Source organism: Anoplopoma fimbria, chromosome 6, assembly GCF_027596085.1.
Source record: "Anoplopoma fimbria isolate UVic2021 breed Golden Eagle Sablefish chromosome 6, Afim_UVic_2022, whole genome shotgun sequence".
Taxonomy (NCBI): Eukaryota; Metazoa; Chordata; class Actinopteri; order Perciformes; family Anoplopomatidae; genus Anoplopoma; species Anoplopoma fimbria.
In genome coordinates, this window is record NC_072454.1 from 25,250,836 (window position 1) to 25,272,266 (window position 21,431).

The 21,431-nt window shown below is 38.8% G+C and overlaps 1 protein-coding gene across 2 annotated transcripts in view; it reads left to right on the plus strand.

The window, feature by feature from the left end:
• vps8 (VPS8 subunit of CORVET complex) overlaps positions 1 to 21,431 on the plus strand; it is a 51,137-nt gene that overhangs the window by 13,024 nt on the left and 16,682 nt on the right. For both annotated transcript variants that reach the window (XM_054599821.1, XM_054599822.1), the window contains exons 7-30: positions 480 to 604; positions 2,765 to 2,851; positions 3,138 to 3,205; positions 5,860 to 6,013; positions 6,380 to 6,439; positions 7,210 to 7,317; positions 7,861 to 7,941; positions 8,046 to 8,216; positions 10,408 to 10,482; positions 11,714 to 11,749; positions 12,130 to 12,220; positions 13,076 to 13,122; positions 13,222 to 13,311; positions 14,572 to 14,618; positions 15,688 to 15,910; positions 16,058 to 16,147; positions 16,745 to 16,796; positions 16,919 to 16,961; positions 17,224 to 17,296; positions 17,932 to 18,051; positions 18,663 to 18,734; positions 19,079 to 19,198; positions 20,662 to 20,718; positions 20,867 to 20,949. In XM_054599821.1, coding sequence (XP_054455796.1) covers positions 480 to 604; positions 2,765 to 2,851; positions 3,138 to 3,205; positions 5,860 to 6,013; positions 6,380 to 6,439; positions 7,210 to 7,317; positions 7,861 to 7,941; positions 8,046 to 8,216; positions 10,408 to 10,482; positions 11,714 to 11,749; positions 12,130 to 12,220; positions 13,076 to 13,122; positions 13,222 to 13,311; positions 14,572 to 14,618; positions 15,688 to 15,910; positions 16,058 to 16,147; positions 16,745 to 16,796; positions 16,919 to 16,961; positions 17,224 to 17,296; positions 17,932 to 18,051; positions 18,663 to 18,734; positions 19,079 to 19,198; positions 20,662 to 20,718; positions 20,867 to 20,949 — 2,173 coding nt within the window. The remainder of the gene's footprint in view (positions 1 to 479; positions 605 to 2,764; positions 2,852 to 3,137; positions 3,206 to 5,859; positions 6,014 to 6,379; positions 6,440 to 7,209; positions 7,318 to 7,860; positions 7,942 to 8,045; positions 8,217 to 10,407; positions 10,483 to 11,713; positions 11,750 to 12,129; positions 12,221 to 13,075; positions 13,123 to 13,221; positions 13,312 to 14,571; positions 14,619 to 15,687; positions 15,911 to 16,057; positions 16,148 to 16,744; positions 16,797 to 16,918; positions 16,962 to 17,223; positions 17,297 to 17,931; positions 18,052 to 18,662; positions 18,735 to 19,078; positions 19,199 to 20,661; positions 20,719 to 20,866; positions 20,950 to 21,431) is intronic.

The following is a 21,431-nucleotide window of genomic DNA, read 5'->3' on the forward strand; positions in this document are numbered from 1 at the left end:
AGGTCAAATATTGCAAAGAACTGTTGTTCTCCACAGATCAAAAATCAATGTGCTGTGATAATGTTTGGGTTTTGCTGGGGTTTGATCGAAGCTGCGGTCTCAGCAGGGCTGACCCATGTCTCTTTATATTGCTGACATGATGCCTGGGCAGGAAAAGGTATGGACACCCTGTCAGATGGCCCTTACATTCTTAATATTGTTCATTCTGTATTCAACCTGACTGAATCACTGCTCATATCCATTTTGGTTTGGCTGAGCTACTTTGATGCATGCTTTGTTGTTTGATATGTATATTTCCAATTGGCAGTTTTTTTTCTTGCATTTCCAGCTCTTCATCTGGTGCCAGTGTGTTGTGCTTTTGTATCTATGTGTGAAAACCTTGGATTTGTCTTTTATTTACATTACTTTTCCCATCTACACCTTTTCTAAGTTTGTCCCATGCTTCGGCAGTTAAACATGCTATTCATCTTCCTCTCCAGATACCAATCAGGCTCTGCGGCTCTGTCTGGGTACCAAGGCAACTGGGGCAGAGTTTGGAGCTGTTTCGGCCCTCAGCATCAACCACGATTGCTCGCGACTTCTCTGCGGGTTCGCCAAAGGACAGGTATGTACTCAGACACACATACGTACAATCACATACAATCTTGTTGACTGGGCCTTCATTAGAGTTCCAAAATGTTCCAAAGGGAGGACACAGGACACTGTTAATGGGACAGGGTTTGTACTGATGGTTTGAGTACAGTACATGTTGTTTGTTCTGTGGCAGGTGGTCCTGATGAGGGTGAGTCAGGTTCTTGTTTCTAAGGTTCTTGAATTTCGGGTTCTTGTTTGAACTAGTACAACAATGGGCTAGCTCTTACAGGGAAGAAGAAATGTTTGGCTTGGTATTGCTCATCAAATTAATGTGTGCAGCTAGTTTGCACATACTTTTTCAAGGCAAATTATTTCACATGCAAACAAAACTGAATGCATTCGTTATTTCTGCAACATAAACTATCTATTCACTTAAAAGGCCACATCTTAGCCGGGAGAGTTGGAACAAATAGTTCTTCTTTTTTCTTAAACAGTTTTTCTCAGTTGCTTTGGATAATTTTTTTCAAGCACTCTTGTAAGCTGTAAGTGCAGTTGTCACAATTGTTTCATGGAGCGTCACAATTCTATTGCATGTTTGCAAAAAGGTAATAACTCACCCAAAACATTTTGTTCATGCTTGGAAACCTAGTTATTCTGTCAGTGAGTTGGCCAATGGCACAGTTGGGGGCAGCAGTTGCTCAGTCCATATGAACATGACATGGGAACTGGAGGGACCTCCTGCTTAGGTCCCCCCACAGAGTGTGGATTGTTAGCTGGATAGATGCCAGCACCACTGAGCACCAAACCGTTTACTGGGTGCTGTATAGTCGCTGCCCAGCGCTCCTATCACTAGAATGTGTTGAATACAGAAGCTGTCACTGTTGTGTGCTTTGCTTGTAAAATGTGTGACAACAGCAGCTGATTTACATTTACAAATAAAAAGTTGTTTTGTTACAGTGCTTCCCCTACTGTCAAAAAGTTTCAACGTTTTTTTTTATCATGACAGTCAACCCTGAAAAAGGTTTTGCTGGAGTTCTTTGTTGACACTGTCAGCTTACTGTACTATACAAGCAGGTCAGTTTTGTGTAGTTCTTTAGATTCCCTTTTCAAAAGTAGGTCAAAGTTTACTGTTACATGTACTGTAAACAGAACATTGAAATTAGATCTTTAATGTAAAGTCTGACTGTTAACAGAAAATTTGCCATCATCCGTGCCGAAAACCCCCAAAACAAACCCACAGCAATGAATACCCGACTTTGGCTCAGTAAAAAACAACAAATTGTACCTGATAGTTTGATGGGTGGCTATGGCTGTTAAAAAGAACTGGTCGTTTCCCAATCAGAAGATCGGCGATCACAATATAATATAAACAATATTCAAGGAACAAAAGTAATCTCTGTGGAACTCCATGAAATTGTATTACATTATATAAGTTTTTCCATGGACGTTGAATGTGGGAAAGACAAAAGCGGAAAGAATCAAAAGAAGAGAAAAGCATTAAAAAAGCAATGAGTAGATTGCTTGATTATGAAAACAATCCACAGCTGTAATCACAAACAAGTTATATAACTGACTATTGAAAGAATAACGTTTTAAAATTCTAAAAATAGTTATATTTTTACCTCTAACGATCTTTCAATGTCATGTGCCAGTTTTGTCGAGTTTGGGCTCCTAAAGCATCTCCTTACTATGATGTGTTGGAGGGATTGTTGCAGCTGAGGTTGTGTTAGTGAAGATAGCTGAGGCGTTACAATATTGGTATCCACTTTGGCCCTGATCAGTCTTTTCTGTTTTAGTTTGTAGAGGCACACACTTCTCCAAAATCCCATGAAGCCTTTTATGTATGTTGAGTTTTGCCCCGATTAAACAGCCTTTTCTCCATGTATTTGAAGCATTGACATAATTGTGTTAATGTAGCTTAAGCCAAATGTCATGAACAAAATGTGAAAATGACAAGAATAGTATATTAAAAATGATAAATCCCAATTAAATACATTTTCTGTCAATTAAACGACTCATCATTTCAGCACTGTATATGGATCAAAGATACAAACTTAACACTAATATTTATTTCAGTCAATGTAAGTGACAGTATAGACAATTGTCTTCACCTTAACCCTCTTGTTCTTCTAAGTCCTGAACAATCTTTCCTGCTCCATCTGTCTGTCCGTCTATCTGTCTGAATGATTAGATCACAATGTGGGATCTAGCCAGTGGGAAGCTCCTGAGAACAATCACTGATGCCCACCCTCCAGGGACAGCTATACTGCATGTGAAGGTACACACACACACACACACACACACACACACACACACACACACACACACACACACACACACACACACACACACACACACACACACACACACACACACACACACACACACACACACACACACACACACACACACTCTTCAGCCACACATCACTTCTCTTTAGGGAAGCATGGCTACAACACTCTTTCACCATACACAACCAAAACAATAAAGCAAATTCGCTTGTCACAAACACTACATGAGTTGGATCCCTAATCCTATTATTTCACAGTTTTTCTGTCTTTTAGTTCACAGATGACCCAACTCTTGCAGTGTGCAATGACAGTGGAGGATCGGTTTTCGAGCTGGCTTTCAGGTAAATTACTTTAAAGGTACTATATTTAACAATTGACATGTATTAATCCATTTGTACATCCAAACTGTGATTTTGGGGTTGTAACATAACTTAAAAACCTTATCCTTAACCTTAAACTTCCATGACTTTCTTGGTTGCCATTTCTATTTAAAGGCCTTGCGACGGTTTTGCCAAATCCAAAGCATGTGACTGATTTGCTCTAGTCTGACTCACTGGATGTAGACTATGGGTATAATACTTAGGTCCATAGCTTACCCCCATTAAAGTGTTGATTTCCCTGATATCACAATGTGCATTTTAAGATGTTTGGAGAGCAAAAATTATTTTTAAAACCATGTCAATGGGAAGAAGCAAAAATGATCTGTCAAGCAGCAATACATGAAAATGTTAAATGATTAAATGTTGCTCTGAAAGATCCACACTACAATCTAAAAATATAGGAAAGGCTATAATGATCCCAAAACATCTGGAAATGTATGTTGACAATGTTGATTCAAGTGTTCGAGGAAAGAAAATCAACACTCCAGCTGTCTCTCACCCTTGGTATTCACTGCCCCTTCCTCTGTCAATCCCGTTCTCTGTCTCTGTTCTGCCAACGTGTATAATTTACAATTCCCAAAAATTATACATACCTTTCATTATAGCATATTTTTGTTTGTGTTTGCATCATTTTGGATTTGAATTATAAAAATGTGTCTAAAACAGTGAATGTTAGGGGGCGACTGTTGCTCAGTGGAGGGCAGGGTCGTCCTCCAATCAGAGGATCGGCGGTTCGATCCCTGTCTCCGGCAGTCCATGTCCATGTGTCCTTGGGCAGGACACTTAACCCCGAGTTGCTCCCGAAGGCTGTGCCATCAGTGTATGAATGGGTGTGAATGGGTGAATGATTAGTAATGTAAAAGCGCTTTGAGTGGTCGGAAGACTAGAAAAGCGCTATACAAGTACAGTCCATTTACTATTACCATAACCATAAGCAAAATGTGTGTCAGACAATGATATGGCTATACAATAACAGTATATTATTATATATAATTATTATGTGTCCCAATAGGGTCAGCTGTATAAACCAAACAACATATATATTCTGTGGTAATTTGAATTTGAAAATCTTGTCCCGTGTCTCTTCCCTTCCCATAGCTGAGTTTAGTTTTTTTATTTGTGTCTCACTGAAGAAAGTAAACACACGGTCAATCGAAATCTAGATGTAATTGTCATCGGCCTTTGCTGGGATAAATTTGCAATTGCAATAAAAATATGAGGGGGTAAGGGAAATGAACTTGCCTGCATCGTGATGGATGGCCACTGTTTAAAGTAGTGGGACCAGGAACTATCTATTGTCAGATGATTTGTTTATCGGGATAAATGGCATTGAACTACAAGCAGTCCACTACTAAACTTCTCTAGTTATTTGAAACAAGCGTTGCATGGAATCAGCTGACTGTCCAGTTTCTTCAAGCTGCTGAAGTCATCTAAGAACCACTGTGTTAAGTAAAGATTTTGGGGTACCAACAAGATCTTGCCCTGCACCACCTACACACACCATGACACACACACTAGCAATGACCGTGATCAGAAGAGCAATCTATACTATATCTTTGTTAAGTTATTCATTTTTATTATATTTTTACTACAAAGAGAATTTCTATAAAGGCCTCGGAGAAAATATCGTGGTCCAGACCTTGGTTATCTCAACGGTAGGTACTGCCATGGCTAAGCTCAGTGTTGTAAGGTTAACATAGTGAGATGGAGCAAAAGTTCATGGTAAAATTTGAAAATTAACATCTTATTCTGGCTGTATGCGGAATGTAACAGCATCCAAGGCATATATATCAATGTAAATGGTAAATGGACTGTACTTGTATAGCGCTTTTTTTCCTAGTCTTCCGACCTCTCAAAGCCCTTTTCACATTATTAATCATTCACCCACTCACACCCATTCACACCATCATGTAAAGTGCCGCCTGCCCATCAGGATCTATCTAATCATTAATACACCATTCACACACCGATGGCTTAGCCTTCGGGAGCAACTCAGGGTTAATAGTCCTGCCCAAGGACGGGCTCGACGTGTCGACGTGTGACTGCCAGAGCCAGGGATCGAACCGCCGATCCTCTGATTGGAGGATGACCCTGCTCTCCACTGAGCCACAGATAAGGGAAATGTGTGTTGCCCTTAATGTAATGTAGGCTGTAAAACACTATCAGATAGCTTACCGAGGAGCCAATGAATTAACAATGTTATCAGCAAACAGTATTAACAGTAAAGTGCTGGCAGCGGTTGCCAGCAATATACTGAAATTCTACAGAAACATTGAGAGGCAATTGGAATGCTCCCAATCTCATATGTTGTACCTCTAATCGTATCTCAGGTAAGATGAAAGATAATATACGTTTTCTTTGTCTTGCATCACATGTTGATTATCCAAACGATCAACAGAATTGCAGTCATGCATAACAACATCATCAAAAGACAGGACACAACACAGCAGCATCTGAGAAAAACACAAACGTTCCCTGTCACACGCACACATCCATAAATGTCACATTGTTTCGAGCAGAGTGCAATAGGAGCTCGGCCCTTGTGTGAGGACCATGTACACCGTCACATGCACCGATCATGATTACAATCCCTGTCCGACTCTCTTTATTCTCAGGAGGGTGATGGGTATGCGGTCCTGTGACTCTCGATGTCTCTTCAGTGGTTCTAAAGGGGAGGTCTGCTGTATTGAACCACTGCTTGCTCCTCCAGACTTCAGAGACCATCCCATCACACACTACTCTCTGCTGGCTATGGCCTCTCTCACTAAGGTGTGCAAACACAGTGGCGTTCTCAGCTGTGCTGCTGCTTTTAAAAATTGTGCATTCAGAAGTTTCAACAACATATTAGGAGGATATTAAATAAACAAAATGAATAAATCTTAAACAGTCTCATAATACATTGATCTTTAGTTTCTGCTCTGAATAAATATTCATTAAACTTTTTTTTGTTGAGAAGCTGTGATCAGATCACACTTGGACAGGGCCTGTGAGGCACTAGCCCCATGTTTTTTGTTGAGAAGCAAGTATGATGTCCCGCTGCACAATCCTCCCAACACAGTATCCACCATCCTCTGCTTATTCACTCAACTGTGTGTAAAGTTTGTGGTGTTCTGCCTTTTGCTTTTCTTTCACCAGATTCTGGTCATTGGACTAAAGCCCTCGCTGAAAGTCTGGATGACTTTTCCCTACAGCAAGGTCTGTATGTTAGTCTGCATGTTGAGCCCCATGAGTCAATGAAGTCCTTAAAATTTGTAATTTTGTGAATTTCAGGAAAAATTAAGTCCTTGAATTTTTGTTGAAAATAGACATAAATGGAGATGGTTATTTGAAAGTGCTTGAATTTATGTATTTTGTGCAGGAATACAAATTTAAGTTGTTTTGATATTTTCTTGCTGTCTACCATCACTGGAACAAAGCACAATAGAGAAGTGTTCACACAAACAAGCCTCTCTCTTATTTCAATAGTTTTCTGTGAGCATCTGCCTGCTAGTTCTCATTATAAATATTTTCAGTGTTCAGTAATTAACCTTGATTTGTGTCTCAAGGAGATTTTTTGCAGATTATTTTCCTTATTGGACAGTTTGGCAGTTATAAGTAGACAGGGAAGGGGGAGAGAGGGGGTAAGGCATGCAACAAGAGTTGCTGGCTGGAATCGAACCTCGCAGCTAAGTGCCATTTGCTGTAACCACTCGGCCACCAAGGCGCTCCAGGGCTTGGTGGCCACAGCAGTGTTTTCTTCTTCTGCAAATGTCTCATCCATCACTGTAAAGGCCTTTTTCACTGAAGACATTTGTACATGTCACAGTAGGAATAGCACAGGTGTGAATAACAAAGTGAATGATGTTTGAAAGCAGTGGAAAGTATTTATTCAGCCTTATTTACAACTATGAGCATTTGGAACACAAGTTTATGAGGCTAAATAGGAAATAATTACTGATGTGTAGTGATGCGTTGTCTCTCACCAGTCTGATCCGTCCAGTGTCCCTCAGCTGGCCTGGCAGTTTGTTCCTGTTCAGAAGACCGTCAATCCGATCCTGGCTTTTTGTAAAGGAGACACAGTCCACTTCCTCCTGGTATCTGCTCAACTCCCTCTTAACTTCAAAGAAGCAAAATACCCAATAGACACAAAAGAAGTCCATTCTTTTCAGTTTCTTTTGTTTTCTGCTAGGGTTAGAATACTTATTCACCTGGATGTTGTTTACAAATATTTTAATTTTATTTTTTTTGTACATATAAATTAGGGGCAATCTTTTGCTTCTACTACAAAGACCCATAATAAACACACCTGCTTTTATTTTTAAGATCCTAAAACTGTATGATATTGCATGATATTAATGGTACAAAAAATAAGATGCATCTGCATTTTTTCATGGACAAAGACATCATCAGGGAGGGGATGAGTTGTTTTGGCCAGTTAACTAAAACAAACTGATTTGAAGGCCCAAATAAGAGCCTGATAGGTCAGGTTGTAAGATTTGTGTAGTAGATGTAACAATATGTTTCCCAGGTTTCTACACGATAAAGTGCTTCAAAAGAGTTTTCTAAGAGTAATAGTCAGTGGGCAACATTTTTTTTTTGTTTTAATGTTCTCCTCTGTGCTACGGTTGTTTGTTCAGGTAAAGAAGGAGGAAACGGGGACCATCCATGTCATTAAACAGAAACAACTCCACTTAAGCTGTGACATCATTAGCCTGAGTGTAAGTACCTAACTATACCCGGGTATAATTTGAATCAAGGCAATTTTTTATTAATTGTAAGTGAATGACACAAAAGTTCTCCTCCTGTCTCCATGTCTCTGCAGTGGATTAACAGTCGTACGCTGGTTCTGGTAGACAGCCATGAAAAACTGCAGGTCGTGGACCGGCCCAGTCAGGAGATTTTGGAGACTCTAGACTTGGAGCAGGTGCAACTGGTCTATAACAGCCGACATTTCAAATCGCTGGCGACTGGAGGGAATGTCTCCCAGGCTCTGGTGAGGGGTTAGCTGGTGGGGAACAGGATCAGAGGTCAAACTTCACATTTATCGGGTCAGGGGTCAATTCACAATTAATGTTCTATAGCTGTCTTCAATTTATAACTATAGGACTAATGCATTGGATTTGAGGGTAAGAATAGGTTAAAAAAATAGGTATGTATGCCAACACCACTTTTTTCACATAAAGTATAACGACTTACATTTGGGTACTTGCCATTGCAGAGTCGCGATATGAGTACTTAATAGTACTATTACTGTTCTAAAAAATAGCTTAGAAACATGTTTTATTTTTATTAAATGTTCCTCACTTTCTGGCTTTAACAAATATAATGTACAACATGAAGCTGTTGTTGACATTTTACCATTAGACAATTAATCACACACACTGCACTGCTATACTCACAGCTGTAACTTTACTGCTGACAGCTGCTTGAAATGCACTGGTGGAAACCATTACAGAGAGCCAGGCAGAAACTCAGCTGACAACCTCACAGCTAAACTGATGATATGGTGGAGACTTAGTGGGACTGCCCAACCTGATGCCTGCGCATACACTGCAGCTGGCTTTACGTTGCTGTAGTGGCATCGGTTGCAGTTGTATCTGAGTAGTTTTATGAGTACAAGGATATGAGCACAGTATCGGAATAAAAGCTCTCACTACGTTGCAGTTTTTATACACTCTAACAAAATAAATGTGCTAAATAGAACCATATTGGGCTCTTTTGCTTGTTCCACCTGGAACCCTTTCAGAGGGTTCTAACAAGAACCCCACATAATAACTTTTACTCAGAACCATCTGTGAATGGTTAAACCCAAAACCCTCTATAAGAGGACCTACAGACAACCTTTCTGTGGTGTAATGGTTCCAACCAGAACTTTTTTCAAAAGAACCCTTGAAAACCCCTTTCTCTTTAAAAAAAGGTTCCTTCAGATGTAAATGATTCTGGGCAGAACCTAGCCCTTAAGGAAGAACCTGTGAGGGTGGGATACAATTATTGATCCAGGGAAGGACCTGGTTTTAGATGTAGAAATATCCAGAGCACAGAGCAGTCTGGCAAGCATTATTAGAACATGTTGTCGAATCATCAACCTAAGATAGAGGTGTAACGGGCCATTGTCGATCCATGACTGTATGGATCCCCCCTAACGGTCCAGCACGCATGTGAACCGCGGTTTATGTACACAGTTTAGTTTATGATGCTTCTAGGCTCTGTTCAGTTAGAATAAGAATTGGGCGAAGGTAAATTATAACGTTATCATGATGTGTTCAGATGTAATCTCTTAAATGTAGTTGTGGTAACAAACTTGAAAAAATCCAGTAGTTTGAAGGAGATGTTTTCAGAACAACATAAAATATATTAAAAATGAATTATGAGCTGTTTAACTTCCTAACACTAGCTCTAAGAAGATTATAATACATCATTAAAACTAGAGAGAAAAAAAGATTTGTTTTAATCCATAAAAATACAATATTTTATTTCCTTATCATTTGAATTGTGTGTTTCTATTAAGAAAATAAAACACTATAGATGACTATAACAAAGTAAAAGGATAAAAATTTAAATTTTTGATGGTTTACTGAGTTTCAAAGAGTTCAAATGTTTTTTGGGATGGTTGCAAAAAATAAATAGTCTGGAGCCTTGCAGACCAGCTGTTATAATCAAACAACAAAGGGATCTGTATCTGAAAATATGGATCATCAATGATTGGCAATTAGTATCGGTGGCATAAAAACGTGATCAGGGATCTCTTTTTTCTTTTGTGCTGATCAGATCTGTGAGTCTGATCAGTGATACGATCCCAACTGTGGGTTTTATCATCCGTTGCATCACTAACCTGAGAACATGCCTGGACTAGAGCAGAAAAAGCTGTTGAAAATTTCCCACAAGGTAAAATCCATCCATATCAAATCTCAAGTCTGATGGTCTAAGAGAAATTGGAATGAGAGTAACCCTAAGCCTGAAGGCACAAGGCTCTCTAGAACAGTTTTTTCACATATAAAGTAGTACTTTCCAAAAACTGTAAACGGACCTGTGCAAAGTCCTCCTTTAAGTCCACTGTCAAATTATGTTTTAGCTGCCTCTGCAACAAAGTCGGGATCCATCCATTTCTCTCTTTATAAGATACTGACATTTGATCCATACATTTCTTCTGTCTGTGTCTGTCTAACAGAGTGTCTGTTTTCTAGGCTTTGGTCGGAGAAAAGGCCTGCTACCAGTCAGTCTCGAGCTACGCAGGACAGATTGTCTATTTGGGTACCAAGGTACTGTGTTGTATGTGTGTAACAGCTGTGGCATGTAGTAAAAAAAAAAACAACTCTGGGAGTATGATAAAGTATACCAAAATAAAAGTTATTACGAAAATGATAACAAAAATAACAGACTGAGCCAAAGTTTTATCACTGAGCCAAATTCTATAGTGGGAGAATGGAAGATAGAATCCTAGGTAGAATACAGAGGAAAGCCATATATATGGTATTATTGGCTGGTTCTTGCTTGCATTTTTCACGGACTGTCAATATCTGGTTTAATCTAGGCCATTGTCACTTGACTTGACTCTAATATATGCAGTACCATCTATGACAGAGAATTCCACAGACTAAATCAAAATGATGAAACATGGCAGGAGTAAATAAGGGCTCATCCGGGCCCTACACTGTCATACACAGTATAAATGTTTATCCAATCCAATTGAATTTAATTTATTTATATTGCCCAAAATTTTAATGTAATCAAAAACAAGTACAAGTACATGATGTTAACAGACATGTAACCGATCCGATTGAGTTAGGGAGACTATTCCTGTCTGATGGTGCTTTAAACTTAAAAGCCGATCTCCAAATGTCTTTAAAGATTCTTGGCACAATGGTAAAAGCTGTGTTGAGTATGTCTAAGTGAGTGTGGGTAGCTAATGGAACTAATAGCTGTTTTAAGTATAAAGGATAAATTAAGTAAATGCATTTGAAAACAGAGAACAACCAGTGTGTCTAAATGCTAAATGTCTCCTAAATGATGTGTTTCAAATGTATTCATTGATAAAAACAGAGGAAAGTAAAGGCCCTAAAATACATCAGTGTGGCCTACCCTACTCTCACATAGTTAAATAATGATATGCTAACAGACCGACACAGATGACGACTGTGAATACACAAGTTAAACCAGAATACTGCATATATGTCTCAAATGAGAATACATCATTGGAGAATTTTACAAAGGCACTCGTAATACTATTAATGAACAAAATTGAGTCATTTGATACTAGTTACAATATATGTTCAGAATTTAAATGTAAACATTGCGTAATGCAATAAAACTTATTACACTAGATGCAAAATACATGTATCTAATAGCATTTATATAGCTTTTGATAATGTCGACTCAGAAATATGTCTTGTTTTTTGTCACACATGATAAGATTTTGTGTGAAAATTAAAAGTGACTCTTGCTTGAGCCTGCAGTTGGGTTTTCATAATGGTTTATTCTCTTGTCTTGCAGTCAGCTCACATTATGGCTCTAAGGAATTGGAGAGAGGTATTTATATTTATATTAGATTTTTTTCACATTTCTTTGTTGCGACCTTATGCTAAAATCAATCCAGCTTTGTTATACCGATCAGACACTAAGTATTTATCCATGCACACACAAGTTTCATAATTGCTTCTGTGAATTTTGACTGACAATGATAGCCTTGACAATGATAGCCTGGTTGGTTAATAGCGAAAAGTTTTTGTGACAAATAATAGACTACAGACTTACTTGGTAGTGCATGACACCACGTCACCTGCAGCGATTTCATGTTGCAAATAACTCACTACTGGAGTAACATTTGCAGAAACTAGCACATAATTATAAACTAGATAAAATTTGGTTTGAATTTGGTTTTACATCTTTGCCTCTGTCTGTGTGTCCAGCGTATAGACTGCCTGCTGAAGCAGGAGTATTTTGTTGAGGCTCTCTCTCTGGCCTGGTCCTTCCACGAGGGAACTGCTAAAGCTGTGGTCGGTGGGTGTAACGCATGTCACACATCCAACAGCCTGTAGCTCATTTTTGTTCATCACTGCTGGTTCCTCTTCTATTGACTGATCACAAAGACACACTCATGAAAGAAATAAACTTCCATTAAAACACAATTACATAATTGAGAGCTGTTGTGCAAAGCTGCATTAAAATGTATGGTGACAGTCTGTTTTGCCTTGTTTGAAATTAATATTGCAAAAGGAATGTAAGAGTTTTTGTAAGCTCTGTTTTGAAGTGGCTACCTGATGGGAGTAGCTGACAGGAATGGTGTGAAGTCGGCCTCTTGTTTTACTGTAAGACTGTAAAGGTCTGTGAATCTTCTCTTAAATGTGGAACCTCAGTCATGTGATAGCCAACCTCTGGTGCTGAGAAATTAAGACAATGCAGAAGTGCAAACAACTACAGGTCATGAAATAACCACTTGAGACTGGCTCAATTCACATAGAACCCCATGTTTACAGCAATATAAACAAGTTAAGAGTGGGGTAAAAAAAAAAATGTTTTGGACTCTTTAGCTGATAACCCCATTCATGAAAGATAGGCTGGGGTTATTTCTAATAACTCACCCGTTTCAATTATATTAAGGCTTAAAGTTATGCATAGTTAAGAGCTTGTTTGATTGAGTGACAGGTGGTAGCCATATTGTCGCTAGCTGCTAAATGTCTCCTCTGTTGCATCACCCGGGCCGCCTCAGCTCCTTCCACCTGTTTGCCAATTTTTTTTTTTTTCATCACTACCAATATGGTTGGAGCCACCCACTTTAAGCTGCACAACGGCTTCTCAGAAAACCCAGGGTGACATCAGAAAAAACAATAATAATGTGTGACGTGTTTATTCCAGGCCTGTTTGGAGATCCAATGAAAAGGAAGGGAGTTGTAGGTGACAAGGTAAGAACAGAAAACCACTGCCCGCTAAATTAAAGTGTGACATTGAACTCCAACATTCCTGTGCTCCTCTTGAACCTGTAACACTCCCTTTGTGTGCAGATGGTAGAGATCTTTTTCCAGTTTGCAGAGCATGCTTTGAAGAAGTGTCCAGAACAAGGCAAGATCCAAGTGATGGAGCAGCATTTCCACGTAAGCTGACATGCATTAAAAAACACACCATACATGGTCCAGTCTGCCACAGCAGTGGGGCAGGTTGGCAAATTGCTTAAATTTAAACATCATGGGAGACAATGCTTCAAACAATCCAGCTTTGTCTTTGAATATATCAACATTGTAGGAAGTACAAGATTACTTTTACTAATTAACACTTTGTATGTCACTTGTTTAATCTTTAAACAAACAGAAATTTAACATTTTGATCTTGTTTTGCAAGGAATTATGTGCTATAGATTTTTCAGTGGCTGAAATAGTTCCTACAATTTTGTCAACCTCTTTAGAAACTCATTATGTAATTACTACAGATAATGTAATAACCTTCCAAAAATATAAACATTTTAACAACTTATTACATTTAATGCAGGTTGCAAGAGTTTAGTGGAAACTTTTGATAGCAAATTAGTTTTTTTGACATATTGTAATAACCCATTTTACATATTGGGCTTCAAGGTCCAATCTGTATTTGATATATTGCACCATTTCATCCCAACATCTGATTCATTCTGTTGTGCCCCATGTATTTACACCGATAAGCTTTCCATTCAAATATAGTACAATAATTGCAGATTGTTCCTTAATTTGCATTATAAGGGATCAATAGCCAGACAGTTTGGAAACCACCGGTTTAATATATAGCAATGCGTATGAGTATTTTCAAAATACTAATTACTAATAAGCCTGATTACATAAACAAAATGGAGTAAAAAATCCAGTATTTCCTTCTGAAATGCAGTGGATAAGAAATATAAAGTAGCAAACAATGCAAATACGGACAACACTGACAACCTGTCCCTTCAGGTCTCCCTTTCAAAGACACTCCCACAAAATGATCATTATGAGCGTTAACAACGCAGGGAGGTATTCCGTCATTCTGCCCGAATGAGGTGATTGGACAGGCCTATTACAGTCCTGTTACAGTCACGGACTCTGAATTTCTTTCTTTCCATTGTCTGACTTTGATTTATTGATTGCTGTCAGGATTTGATGAGAATTGTAATAAATACAAATGTTGGTGTTAGTGTGTGTGTGTGTGTCTGTCTCTCATTCAATGTTTCATTGTCTCTCAGGTTGAGGCATGTTGATACATATTGGTCAGCAACGTTGTGTGGAACTTGTTGAACTCATGTCATAATTTTGTCATAGTAAATGTTCCTTAATTTATTGAATGTTTCACATTTTCCCCATCTCTCTATCTCTCTTTCTCTCGCTCGCTCTCTCTCTCTCTGTGTTCAGGATGTGGTTCCAGTCCTGGTGAATTACTGCCTGCTGCTAAAGAGGACGTAAGTATATATGCATTCATAGGCACATACATTCAAACATTCACTCTAGTGTAGAGGCATGGAGTGGCAGGAAGTAGCTGATTGTAGCTGATAGCAGATGAACAAGAATACAGCTGATTTGCTAAATGTTTCGAAGCCTAGTATGAAAGGGCTACGACACAGGATCACATATACATGCCTGACACTTTGGAAAGGATCTTACTCAAATTTCATAACGAGTTTTTGACAGAGGTTGCAGCAACATGTATTTGGATGGATGCACCATTGTTACTACAAGTTAAAGCTCCTTTTGCAGCTGTAGCTTGGTTTATTAGGTTATAAAAACAAGTCCACAATGTTGATTTTAAGTAATAGTTCATTACACACAACCAGGAGGAGTAAACAGGGCTGTAGGGTCGCTCCTTCATTGGGCAGGTGTGATGTTATTCTTCATGGTCAGTGCCAAATGGACCTGCAGAGTACCATCAAATCACGTTTCCTCAAATGAAGTTACGCAGCACTTTATTGAACCTGATGTGTTTGTGTGTCTTTTTTTTTGGTGTCACAAAGAGCTCACCAAAGAGACACTGATTATAATCATCAAAGAATTATACTCAATGTCATTTTATGAATAATGACAGAGGGTGTGGCCCAACCAAAAAGTAACCACACCACATTTCACTGAGACCGTTTCACATCAACCTAAACAAGTGAAGTGGGCTTTGGTGCTGTTCAAATGTTGTTTGAATAAGAACACCAAAGTAGTAGTTCTGTGATTTTAATATTATCCAAAAAAATAAACTACTGTTAACTCTTTTTGCTGATCATCAACTTTCAAGGAAGTGATCTGTAGATTTGTACAAGATCATTGATAGCCATGCTGATGTGTGTGTGTCAGCACTTCAATGCAGGGTTTTCCCCTTATTTAGCTGCATACTCATTTGAGCAGTTCCTCAATGAAATCTGAGTGAAACATAGTGAAATATGATTATTAATTATCCTAATCATTTCCCTTTGAATGTCAGTGTGACGACAAAGAACAGACAAGAAGTAAAAGTTTTTTCCCCTGTGTGTGTGTGTATGTGTGCAGTGACCTGATGTTCAACCAGTTGTATGCTCAGTTGGTGGAGAACATGGTTGCTAAGGGCGTCTTTCTGGAGTCACTAGAGTCGTACATTGTTGCGGACCGTCTTGGTCACCTCACCACGCCCATCATGAGGGACCTCCTGGCCCATTACCATGGCAATGGTATGATGGACAGCCTGGAGAGATGCATTGTCCATCTGGATGTGACAAGCCTTGACATACAGCAGGTGTGTGTTGATGTACAGCAAGGACTGTATGGAGTGTAAATAATGCCAACCACAGCTATCAGCCAAAATCAGTCAGCTAAAATAAGTAATTACCTACCACATTTCCACTGGTATAATTTTCAGTAAAGGTCTTCTGTCTGTTTAAAGGTGGTTCAAGTGTGTTGGGAGAACCAACTCTATGATGCAATGATTTACGTTTTCAACAGCGGCATGAATGACTACATTACACCTATGGAGGTAAGAGCTCCACCGAAATGTTGTTTCATCATGTCAGAGTGTAACTCCTTTGCTAAATGAAGTGTCTTAATCAAAGTTTGATTTCAGTTGGACTTGGACTGGGGACCCAAGTTTAGGTTAAGGTTTCCTTATTTCCTACGATTTGAGAAGCAAAGGCTGCTTCTAGAAACTGAAAAACGTAATGAGTTGAAAGCTAATGTGTTTTAATTCTAGTTTCCACTTTGTCTTGACTTTGCAAAGCGTTTTTCTTAAATCGTGCTTTTCTTGCTTCGATAAAAGTTTAAGTAAGTTTAGTCTTAATGTTCCCAATCAGCTTTCTAGGCTAGAAAGCTTCACAACAGATAAATCCAATGAATAACATGGTTGACCTTTGATCTTTTTGGACTCTTACCCATTTGCAGCCTTTAGTTTTATTTTTTTCTACCAAAAGTTCAGTGTTGGTGTCTCCACCTTCTTATGAGCTCCCCATATGCTTTTGATTGCTCGTACAATATATTCACTTAATGTATTTAGTCAACAGGAGCAGTTCAACAGGAATTATACTTCAGGTCAGAGCCATAATTATTAATAATTGTTAACTCCCTGCTTGTATTTCAGAAACTCTTTGCAGTGATTGGCCCACCACTTAGAGCGGGGAGGAGCCTAAAGGGTAAGGCTTGAAACCACACGCCCAAGAGTTCATAGCACCAACTATTTAAAGCACCTCAATAGTATTTAAGTTTAAAAAGCACATTAAAACCTTTAACTCCGCTCTTTTTTTATCTGGAACAGATGAGGAAGTGGTGATGGGAAACAAACTTCTGGTGTACATAAGGTAAGTTCATGAATGGTAAAAATGGTAAATGGACTGTACTGGTATAGGGTATTTTGAGTCTTCCAACCACTCAAAGCGCTTTAACAGTACATGTGTCAACATTCACCCATTCACACACTCAGGGGCTACCATGCAAGGTGCAACCTTACATTCATATACCGATGGCACAGCCTGTGTAGGGGTACTCTATACATTCAGAAGTGCACTTGTGGTAAAATGCTTTTGTGTGTGTGTCTGTGTCTGTGTTTGTGTATGTGTACAGTTGCTGTCTTGCAGGAAGGGCATATCCACTTGGAGACATCCCTGAAGATCTTGTGGTTCAAGTCAAGAACCAGGTGTGTACATACTAATTGATTGACAAATATTAAGCGTGTGTGTGTGTGTGTGTTTGTTCTCTCCTGTACTTACATTTCTGCAAGGGTCTTCAGGATTAACAACTACTAGTACACACTGCAACTACAATGTTGCAGTGTGGACGTGCAACAGAATTTATTTCTTAGCCCTAATGAATGATTAAATATGTTTTAAAAAGTGAGTATTTTCACCTGATTCGATACACTGGATCAGTATTTGTGCCAAAACTTCTTTTTTAAACAAATCTAATATTGGCAGCATGTAACTCAACTACTTTAAATCCTGTTTCCTAGTTACTGTTATTATGAAGTTGTTACAGTACAATTTAATTTTAAACATAGAACAGTATGTGTAAAAACAGACAATCTTTGTTGTTGTAATGCTACTGACATCACATTGACTCTTTCTGTTTGTGCTAAAAGCATGTGCCTTCAAAATAAGAGCTCACTGCATTATTATTATACTCCACCAAAATGTGTGGTTACAGCCTTATGCGATACATGGGGCATGTGTTTGGAGGGTGGTGGGGTGGTGAGGTCAGGAATAACACTCCTATTGTTTCATCTGAAGAATGACACAAGCCTTTATTATATGCTTGTTTCTGTGTTTTTGTCAGGTGTTTGAGTTCCTTATCCGTCTCCATTCAGCCGACTTGTTGGAGGAGGAGGAGGTTTTCCCGTTTATTCGTACACTCCTCCACTTTGATACCCGGGAGTTCCTCAATGTCCTGGCTATGGTGAGATTTCTTAATTTCATTTAAACTCTTGTCATGCTGATAAATGTGTGTTAACCATGTTGAAAGACTGGATGACTGCATCTTGGATACCTTATAGAATGCCATTAATCTGTAGAAGTTCCATTGTAGTACCACCCTGGCCTTCCAACACTTAAAGTCCTACTGATTAATTAAATTATATTTGTAAAGCACAGCTTCAATCTGGATACATTGGCCTGAATATTTATTGCAATTTTAGTACCCATACTCCAGTCATTTGTCTTGTGTCTCATGGCAATAATACTGGTCCAGTAATTCCCAAACTAAGGAGATATGACATGGGGGCACAATGAAGGCTGTTTCGGAACCACTGCCTTAATCAATAACCATATGATTCAGCAGAAATATATAACTTAAGAAAATGATATAACTTTGTATATAGGCTACAGTGTAGTCTGTGCTGCATTTGTTCCTTGTCACGGCCAATGAACATTTTTAATTATAGCGCCTGTAAGCTCCCTGCTCATTACCAAACTGCAGACACAGTTAGTGACTAGCTGGTGAACAAAACGCTTCATTTAGCTTTTAGTTCTTTTTCACTAATTTAAGATTTGGTTCTTACTTCCTTCTAGACATTTGAAGACTTTAAGAATGATAAGCAGGCCCTTGAGTACCAGCAGAGGACAGTGGACATCTTACTTCAGGTAAAATCACAAAAAGCATTCCCTGTTCTGTTGTCTTTGTATTACATTGGTGTTGATATAAAAGACAGCATGGGGCATAAAGTAATCTTGTCCTTTTCTGAAACAGAACCATTAACAGCACAAACTTGGTTGGTGATAGAGTATTCATTTTATTACACAAAATTCCTGTATTTTCTAAACCCAACAACACACTAGGACAGCATTTAGCTCATTTGAAGGGCTCATATCCAAGACAAAATGGTTTGATGGATGGTTTAAGATTTGTACTATTAATGTCATTTAATACTGTAACAGTTTTTCCTTTTCTTTGTTTTGAACATAAATACGCCTTTCTGGTTACCTAGGTGATGGTGGACAACCCAGACTTTACTCCATCCCAGGTTGGCGGGCTCTTCACATTTTTGGCTCGCCAGTTGGCCAAGCCAGACAACACACTTTTTGTGAACAGGAAACTCTTTGATCAGGTAACCAATCAGATCCCCCACACCTCCAGTGTTTTATTATAGATTATAGTATTGTGATACTTATACTGCTTGTATATTCAGTGCAGGCAAAGTTACTGTATAGGTGCACAAGGGACGGGAAAATGAATACATGAATATTATTTTTATTTTTAAATGTAGTGATATGATTAGATCGTTGAGGCAAATGGTCCCTCTGCTGTTCACAACTGGCCATCTCCTATGGCAAACACAGGCAGAAAAACAGTTGGTGGATGCTCACAGAGACCTTTCTGCAATCACAAGGTTTTTCACAGTAGATGGGGGGGCTTGACAATACAGGTGCGTAAAAAAATGTTTGGCCAGCCAAATCGTTAGCTAGTAGCAGAATCCCTCCAGCTACAGGTAACGAGGGCACTTCATCCACCTTCACAATTGCCCGGCATTAATCAATCATGGCCATGGATCAAGATGGCCTCCAAATACTGAGACACTCAGTTGTCATTCTGTGCTAAATACCACCTTTGGAAAATATTATAATTCAGATTTTGAGTTTTGGCCCTTTTAAATAAAATTTTCATTTTCAAGTGTTAGAGGTGGCACTATTATGCTTTTTCACTTTTTCCCTCTTCTTTAGTGTGTTATATGTATCTTTGGACATGTAAAAGGTCCATAGAGTGTAAAACCTGTCCACGCCTAAAAGGAGTTACCCTCCCCCTCAGAAACACTGCTCCTGAGCTGCCTGAAACGGCTCCATTGAATTCTCTCCTTCACTTCCATAACTTTATGAGGTCATAATGTTACAGAAGTGATGTAAAACTCCTTCCGGCTAGTTTGGCCCTCAAACAACAAAAAAGAGAGACGGAGCTGAAACTCCGAGCAAGAGCTTTTTTATTTTTCGGCCGTCATGTCGAGAAGATGCTGTACTGCTGATCTTGCTTCTCGTTCTTCAGAAATTAAGGTGTTAGATAACATCAAAGTTCACCTGCAGCACACAGCAATGCCACCATTTGACAGTGTTCTTCGCAATTGTTTAATCTCCAATTTAATAAGTCAATTCATTTGTTGATGAATCAATTTTAGAAAGATGGGGTGTGGTGTGACTCGGCCGTTTTTGGTGGCTACCGCAACAGTTCCAATTTATTGTTTTCCTCTTTGTCAAATGTTTCAATTATCTTCCATGTTTATGTCACTGTTTTTTTTTGTCACATTGCTTTACCCATAAAACCAAAAAAAAGATAAAAAATGGTTAAATGATAGAATCTTATTTAACACAAGCTTTATAGTTTATAATATAAAATAGTTTATAATATAAAATAGATTTCCATTGATATTGTTTAGTATAAAAATTCATTGTATTCATGCCATGACTATTAAATGTTCTATTCGGGTATCTCAAACAAACCTTAATGCTTATCCATAGCTAACGACTCAAAACAGAAAGTATTTATGAAAGAGGGCTACATCCACATCTTTGCTCTTCCCAGGTTCTGGAGTTCCTGTGTTGCCCAGACGATGACTCCAGACACACTGAGAGGCAGCAGGTTAGCTCTCTCTCTCACTCTCTCTCTCGCCCTCTCTCTCTCTCGCTCTCTCCCAAGCACACACCTACATTCATATCTGCAGTCTTTTTGTTATTTTAGACGATGTCATCTTGTCATGTCACTGGTCTTTTTTGGGACCTGTTTGTAGGTTCTGCTGGAGCTGCTGCAGGTTGGGGGTGTGGTCCAGTTTAATGAAGGAAGGCTGTTGGCTCTGGCAGAGAAGGCCAAGTTGTGAGTATCTGACCATCGTCTACCTTTGCATAGTTTTCACTTGGTCCAACTTGTACTGTAGCTCCCATATTCCCTTGATTGTGCTTCACAAAAGTGAAAACAACAAATCTCTTTTTTCTCTACATTTCACTTTAATCACCAGCTAGTCTCTAACGATGTCTGTCTATATACAGCGGGTAAAATAAGTATTGAACAGTATTTTTCTCAGTAAATATATTTCTGAAGGTGCTATTGACATGACATTTCTACCAGATGTCGGTAACAACCCAAGTAATCCATACATACAAAGAAAACCAAACAAATAAGTTCAGAAATTAAGTTTTGTGTAATAAAATGGAATGACACAGGAAAAAAAAAAAGCAGCAATCCTGCCCCTTGTCAGTGGAAATTAATATCAGCTGGTTCAGTCCCAACTGATGGCCTATAAAAAGGTGTCTCATTACCAAGGTGTCACTAGAAATATCTCATGATGGGTAAAAGCA